The sequence below is a fragment of the Leptidea sinapis genome, chromosome 16, assembly GCF_905404315.1.
Source record: "Leptidea sinapis chromosome 16, ilLepSina1.1, whole genome shotgun sequence".
Lineage (NCBI taxonomy): Eukaryota > Metazoa > Arthropoda > Insecta > Lepidoptera > Pieridae > Leptidea > Leptidea sinapis.
This window is the reverse complement of record NC_066280.1, coordinates 11546758-11555248: the sequence shown is the minus strand read 5'-3', so window position 1 is coordinate 11555248 and position 8491 is coordinate 11546758. Positions and strand designations below refer to the sequence as shown.

Genomic DNA, 8491 nt, shown 5'->3' with positions numbered 1-8491 from the left:
GGTATAAGACATCAAATTCATTCCATGTCCAGATTTTCCGATAGCTAAGTAAAAAGTTAACATTGCATCAGCTCACTGGTAAAAAATGATATGACAAGTTAATATAAGTATTAACTTCCGAATATCAAATCAACCTTATGGCGGACCTTGGATCCGGGGTATAATATATCAACCATGGGTATAAGATATCATGTTCATTCCATATCCAGATTTTGCGATAGCTAAGTAAAAAGTTAACATTGCATCAGCACACTGTTAAAAATGTGACGTGATAAGTTAATATACTATACATATATACTTCCGAATATCAAATCAACCTTATGGCGGACCTTGGATCCTGGGTATAAGATTCAACCCTGGGTATAAATTATCATATTAATTCCATATCCAGATTTTGCGATAGCTAAGTAAAAAGTTAATGTTACATCAACTCGCTGTTAAAATCAGTAAACTATTAGTTGGTACTGATTGTAATTGAACAACCTGACGCATCTGTACAATTACACTCTAATTACGTAGTTACGGACGGTGCACCGATGCGCTGGCCGGCTCCCCCCACCACTTCTATAAAGCCTACGCTATCCGCTCCGACGCCAGTTTTTTTAACATATCAGTGAGAGACGCACGTACATATACAAAATGTCACCGCGATTGTTCGCGATATTTGCGCTGTTCGCTGTCGCCGCTGCTTTCCCCTCCAGCGATAAACCCGCCGTCCCGAACCCGATAACTACAATCAGCGAATCAGAGCTCGAAGACGATTCACCATGGTTCTCCTTCCCCAAGTTCCCCTTCATGAACTTCTTCGCGCCGATCTGGAACCTGTTCCCGCAGATCACTGAATTCGGACCGAAAATTGAAGTCGACGATAACATCTTCAAGGTTATCGTCAACACGGAGAGCTACAAGCTTGATGACCTGAAAGTTGAACTGAAGAGCGGATTCGTCTTCATCCAAGGTACACATGAGGCGAAGAAAGCCGAGCACGACATTTTCGCCAGCCAGTTCTTCTATACATACACACTGCCCGTTAACGCGAGCATTGCTGATGTCACCGCTAAGTTGTACACCGATAATGTTCTAGAAATCTCTGTTCCGTTGAACGGTAATGAAGGTGAGAAGGCCGAGAAACGCATAGTTCCGATTGTTGAGACAGGTGTGGCATATAAGACCGATAAAACAGACTCGACGAATCCGCCCGCTATTGAAACTGATGAAAGAAAAGAGCCAACCACTCCACCAGCCGAAGGAACAAATACAATCCCTGAAGCTAACGAAGCAGACAATAGTGCAGCGAATGAAGTTCAGCCCTGAGTGATATAGGTTATTAGATCAGTATTTTAATAAATATTTTTTTATAAGGAGTGTTTTATTGGTCAATGATTTCAGCAAAACATTAGAACACGCAAGCGAACAGTTAATATGAACGTTTGCATAACAAATAGATTGGTAAATAGTTTGTAATGTGCTTTGTAAATATATAAATGTATGAATAGTATTAGCATTACGCTTAATGGATCGACTGTATTGAAATAAAATATTGAAGATATGTCGTGACTATTCATTTGTTATTTTAATACCTACTTGGTGTTTACACAGTCCGTAAAGTAAGACTTAAGAGCTCAGCAAATACACAATATATTATATATTGTTATGTACATACTTGAAGTCTTATTTATATGAACACAAAGTTTTAAATTGATTGACAATATTTAAGTGTGGATGTCGTCATTGTTTATAGCCAGACAAATTTTATAGAAGCAAATGGAAACAGGAAAATTTGTGTCTGTAATCTTTACTAAACAGTGTAAATCTATACCTTGTATATGCACAATTCGTATTTGAAAACTGATACAGTAAATGTGGGTTATTATGATAAGCAAATAATGAAAGGGGATATTATTACAGAAACAGGTATTCATTCCACCTTCGCACGACACGCCACAAGCTAGGATATCATCCCCACCATCTGGATGTGTGGCGGTCCTCCACAGTGCGGTTTTCAAGGTGCTTTCTTCCACGTACTACAAAACTGTGGAATGAGCTTCCTTGTGCGGTGTTTCAAAAAAAGTGCGTACACCTTCCTTAAAGGCCGGCAACGCTCCTGTGATTCCTCTAGTGTTGCGGGAGATTGAGGGCGGTGGTAATCACTTAACAACAGGGGACCCGTACGCTCGTTTGTCCTCCTATTCCATAAAAAAAAAGGTATACATCATCAACAAAGAGAGGTTTTCTGCAAATATATAAATATTTATTATTAATATACATATATTTGAATAAACCAGTGAGAGGCCTTATGCACAGGAAGCCGGCTAGAGTATGGGTACCACAACGGCGCCTATTTGTGCTGTGAAGCAGTAATGTGTAAACATTACTGTGTTTCGGTCTGAAGGGCGCTGTAGCTAGTGAAATTACTGGGCAAATGTGACTTAACATCTAATGTCTCAAGGTGACGAGCGCAATTTTAGTGACGCTCAAAATTTTTGGGTTTTTTAAGAATCCTGAGCGACACTGAATTGTACTGGGTGGGGCGTATCAATTACCATCAGCTGAGCGTCCTGCTCGTCTCGTCGCTAATTTTCATAAAAAAATGACCATTATTATTATGTAAACTCTTCCGAAATAGTTTTGTGTTTATCTGGAAGAATTTTCAAAATATTTCATTAAAAATTGCCTAATTGGTACATCAAGTTAATGTTTATAAATTGTAGTAATCCATAACGAGTTTGATCATAATGCTGGCTTAAGACCGAACTTTCATACTAGAGATAAGCAATAAATCATATTTTATTAGGGTTCCGTAGACAAATGGCAAAAAACGGAAGCCTGATAGATTCGTCATGTCTGTATGTCTGTCCGTGTATGTCACAGCCACTTTTTTCCAAAACTATAAGAGCTATGCTGTTGAAACTTGGTAAATAGATGTAGTCTGTGAACCACATAAGATACACAAATATATAAAAAAAATCAATAAATTTTTGGGGTTCTCCATACTTAGAACAGAAACACCCATACGTGTGGGGAGGTTTCTAATACCATTTTTTTCTAAACTAAATAGTTTGCGCGAGAGACACTTCCAAAGTGGTAAAATGTGTGTCCTGCCCTGTAACTACTAAAACAAGAGAATGATAAAAACTAAAGAAATTATAATAGGATGTACATTACCATACAAACTTCCAGCGAAAATTGTTTTGAACGAGTTCTAGTAAGTAGTTTTTTTAATACGTCATAAATCGTAAACCTACAAGAACTTTTATATGATGTTACTTGCTGCTACGGAACTCTTCATGGGTGAGTCCGACTCGCCCTTGGCCGCTTTTTTTTATTAAAACTTCCTTTGTCTATTTACAGCATTATCCTTATTGTATGTCTTAATATAAAATAGCATATTTCCTCTTGTACAACTTCTCAAGCATACAAAATCCAATTCAGTTTTGTAGTTTAAGTGTCTGCTTATTCATTATCAAATATGAATTTAATTATAGTCTGTCTGTCCTTAACTGATAAACTGAAAAGCTACCATACCAGTTTTGATGCGGTATCCATCATACAGCATGCGGCATGACGTTCGGTATTCTACTATGGGGTCATGCTGCTGACATTGATATAGTGCTTGGTTATAGACAGTCTCTCAAAGAAACATTTAAAGAAATAAATATTATCAAAAATCAAAATAAAAATCAAAAATTATGACTGTTCATTGTCAGTAAATTTATGAAAATTTAATATACGTTCACAAAAATCGTCACCTTTTTGCTCTTAATAGTGATTTTCATTATTATAACACTAGAAATAAGTGATTGCTTGTAAATAATTCTAGTAGGCTTCATAAGATACATAATAGCTTTAAGGGTAAATGTATACACTTCTATAATAAAGTCCCAGCCACTGTTCAGGCATTTTTATAAAACAAATGGCTCTGTCGTAAATCCTATTACTCCACTGCTGAATATCTTAATGATCGGACAGCCTGGGACTAGATTGTGATTATTTTATAGCGAAAGAAATTACTGTACAATCTTATAAATATTATAAATGTGAAAGTTTGTATGTCTGGATGTATGTTTGAACTTCTTTAACGCAAAGACTACTGAATGAATTTTGATGAAACTTTGCAATAATATAGCTTACACACCAGAATAACATATAGGCTATAATTTATAAAAATATTGTGTGAATTAACTATACATTGAAATAAAATTGGAGTGTATGTTTGTAAAATTGAAATAACCGTTTTTTACTAAATGAATGTTATGAATACATACACGTACCGTATATGCACTAATATAACATTTTTTACAATTTTTGTCTGTCTGCCTGTCTGTATGTCTGTTTGTTCCGTCCAATCCGGCGACTTTTATTGGCAGGTAGCTGATGTAATAAGGAGTAACTTAGGCTACGTTTATTTTAGAAAAATAAAGCAATGTCCAAGAAACGGTCTACTTCTAAAAATAATTTAAATGGCAAAACAACGTTTGCCGGGTCAGCTAGTATTGTATATTTTTATTGAAAAGAGCGCAAAAAAAGAATGCTGGGAGAGTTTCATGCGCCGCTTCTTCTCTCTCAGAGCGCCTTTTGTTTCCGAAGCGGTAGTAGTATCTAGTAGTTATTAGAAATGACATCAAAAAGAATTCTAAAGGAATAAATTTTGAGAAAATAAATGCCTTTTATAGCAGTTTTTGATGCGGTATCTATCAGCCATGAATACGTGGACATGAGAAAATGTGCATGAGGAAAACCTTATGCCTATACTTTTAGGGAAAAACAATTAATTATTGATTTGATTTATAATAACATCTAATATATAAAATTCTCATGTCGCGGTGTTTGTAGTTAAACTCCTTCGGCTTGACCGATTCTCAGGAAATTTTGAGTGCATATCGGGTAGGTCTGAGAATCTGGCAACATCTTTCATCCCCCTAAATGTTAAGGGTGGTCCACGCCTTTTTTTTTAAATGTTTTTGTCATTTTTTTTAAATTTGTTTGATTATGAGTCAGCATTAAAAAATACATACAACTTCAAATTTTCACCCATCTACGATCAACAGTTACTTTTGTATCGCGATTTTAATATCGGCAATACAACGCTTGCTGGGTCAGCTAGTTTTAATATATTAAAATGCAGCAGATTTGTTATTAGCACGCGCGTTCCTTGACTTGAAAGTTTGTTCAAATTTTTTTTTTTTTTATGGACAGATTTCAAAATGTTTCGACTCATTGTAGATTGGTTCCATTTTAAAAAAAGGTGTGGTATTTTTGACACAACAGAAGTGAAAACTCTGTCAAGAATGTGTAAGCATTACTGTGTTTCGGTCTGAAGGGCGCCGTAGCTAGTGAAATTGCTGGGCAAATGAGACAACATCTTATGTCTCAAGGTGACGAGCGCAATTGTAGTGCCATTCAGAATGTTTTGGGTTTTTCAAGAATCCTGAGCGGCCACTGCATTGTAATGGGCAGGGCGTATCAATTACCATCAGCTGAACGTCCTGCTCGTCTTGTACCGTATTTTCATAAAATATATATATACTAGCTGACCCGACAGACGTTGTTCTGTAGATAATTAAAAAAACTGTTTTATAGGAATTTGCCAATAATATTTCAAAACATCAACAATTATTTCGTTAAATACTCCCTGTTGTTATAATGAAATTCAGAGTGGAACTGTCAAACCGTGCGTCACTAAATTCTCTCATAGAGAATATGTCCATACAAAACTAATATTGAAAACAAAAGTAATTACGGGTCCCAAATTGAAATAAAAACTATCCTATCTCTCACGTAGAACTAAATTGCACTACATGAAGTAGTCCTCATTAAAATCCGTTCATTAGTTTAGGAGTCCATCGCGGACAAACAACGTGACACGTAATTTATATATATTAAGATAATAATAACAATTTTAGATAAATTTTGTACAAACTGATTGTGCCCTTGACTGACGAACTTTATCCGAGCAAGCTAGCGGGATAGCTCACTCATTCAATCCCACAAAATAATTTAAACCGAGAAATTTTTAACAACAAGTCGAGTATTTGTATTCAGAAAATATCATTTATTGAAATAGAACTGGTAAATAAACTTTTTGGTCACAAGATAGTTAAATGACTATAACTAACTTAATTCAAAGGACATGAAAATAGTCCCATCGACCTGATCTGATGGTGAAGCCATGGGGTGGGCATTGCAACTCCTTAATGCATCTCTATTCCGTATAGAAATAGAAACAGAAATATATTTATTTATTTACGAATGTGACGTCATCGATTTCAGCTCCACAGTTAATGTAAATTGTAACCAGGTAGTACAATTATAACAGTTGTTCAAACAAAGCACTCTTCATACAAACATCCGGCCCACATACGACACACAACCATTGAAAGTGAACTGTTGTCAGTAGTTGTTTGAAGTTTTATATTGTTCTCTAAATGCAAATAGGCAATTTCTCTTAATTTGCCAAGTAGTTACTTAGAATTTACTTACATATAAACATATATATAGTTTCTAAGAGTTCTCTGTAGCAGGTTGGGTGTTAGACGTAAAATTCCCGAATACTCTGAGCGCTTACGTAAATTTAACTTGCATAGTCTTGATAACCGAAGATGGTAGGTATCTGATATGTGCGTCTTACATAACATTGCGAATGGTGTTATGAATAGTCCTCTATTAAGTTTGATAAACTATAAAGTGCCAACACGATCTGTGCGTATTCCATGTCTATTTTCGATCAATTCTTCAAATAATAATGTATCGCATAACAACACGATTATGAGAATTTGCAGAGAATTTAGTGAAGTGTGTGCTGATTTTGATATATTCTGTACAAATATAAAATTGTCTAAAAATACTCTTTACAGAACTTGCTAGTTTACGTAAAATAATTTAGATTTAAACTTAAATTTCGTCATAATGTAATTTCTGTTGTGTCCACTTATTATTTTTTACTGTATTTGGTGAATGATGTGTACAATTTTAATTGGATCTCAGGATCATAAAAATATGCTGTAATTGTTATTAGATGATAGCTTTATCTTGTTATCTGTTATTGTACCTACTTATAAATAAATAAATAAATAAATAACATACATACAGGCTGTTATAAAAAATATTGACTAGGGTCCAAATTGATCCAATTGAATACCTCTCTTCCGGAAAACTCAAAATAATCCTAATTTTAAGCAATAGATTGCTTATAATTAGGATTATTTGAGCGAATGTATCTGGAAGCTATTGAAACAGGCTATAAGGCCATCTAAAAAAAAACATCTTATTAACTAAATAAGAGTCACAACTTGGTGAGCGAATAGTGTGCCGTTTGGCACTCTCTTACACATTACTCTGAAGCAGTAATGTGTAAGAATTACTGTTTCGATCTGAAGGGCGCCGTAGCTAGTGAAATTACTTGGCAAATGAGAATTAAAATCTTTTATCTCGAGGTGGCGAGCGCAGTTGTAGTGCCCCTCAGAGTTTTTTGGTAATTCAAGAATTCGGAGCGGCACCGCATTATAATGGGCAGGGCGTATCAATTGCCATCAAATGAACATCCTGCTCGTCTCGTCCCGTATTAGCATAAAAAAACCTGCATCCGCGGTAGACTCTCACCATCCGCGCGCCATTTTTACCTTTATCTGCACTGGTCGTAGAAAAAGTAAAGGACAAAACAGCATAGCCTTGGTTGTAGCACAAGAGACACACGAAGTCAGTCTGAAACCCTAACTTAACGGAGATTCATTGCTCTTTTCGAATTTACATTTATTCATAGCACGCGGAATAATGTCATAAGAGTAAAATGCATCGTTAATGCATTTTACACAGGGGGAAATGACCTCGAGAACCTGTTGCTTGATGTCACAGGCACTTGTTAGCTCTCGTATTTGTCACTGTTTTGCTATCGTGGTCAAGGACTATAATATGTATATCTATATGCGGTGGTTATCTTGAAAGTTTTTGGACTAGCCATTTGTAGAAATTATTTAAAAACGATTATAGAAAATTGAACACTCCGAGAGTAGATTACATTTTAGTTCGTGTGGTTGTTAAAATATGGTTTTACCTGGGTTTAGCATTGTAGAACATTTTGAAAATTGTGTGGCTGCATTGCAGTGAATTTTATCCGAAAAAATTCTCGCGCAATGATTTTCGCTGCAGCTTAAGTGAACAAAAAAGCTGCCAGAGACTCGAGTTGGCATTTGGTGATGAAGCTCTATCAGCTCTTTTGTATTCCGGGTAAAGTAAATACAGACGTGGACGTGATCATCTCTGTGACGATTTTCGTTAAATTTGCCCGACGTCTGCTGTTACCCAAACTAATATAGATACCATACGACAACTCGTTAAAACTGACAAAAAATTACATTTCAGTTAATCCGTACTATATTAGGGCTGGTATAAGCTAAGTGTAAATAATTTTACACCTAAGAATTCCACCACTGGACATTATGTCAAAATGCTAAATACCACCCGCATCACGTTGACGTCTGGCATTCCACAACCG

The 8491-nt window shown here is 35.7% G+C and overlaps 1 protein-coding gene across 1 annotated transcript; it reads left to right on the top strand.

The window, feature by feature from the left end:
* The first annotated feature begins 589 nt into the window (after positions 1–589).
* On the top strand, positions 590–1361 carry LOC126968743 (uncharacterized). The gene has a single exon (XM_050813855.1). The coding sequence runs from the start codon at positions 640–642 to the stop codon at positions 1312–1314; it is 675 nt and encodes a 224-aa protein (XP_050669812.1). The 5' UTR covers positions 590–639; the 3' UTR covers positions 1315–1361.
* The last annotated feature ends 7130 nt before the right edge of the window (positions 1362–8491 follow it).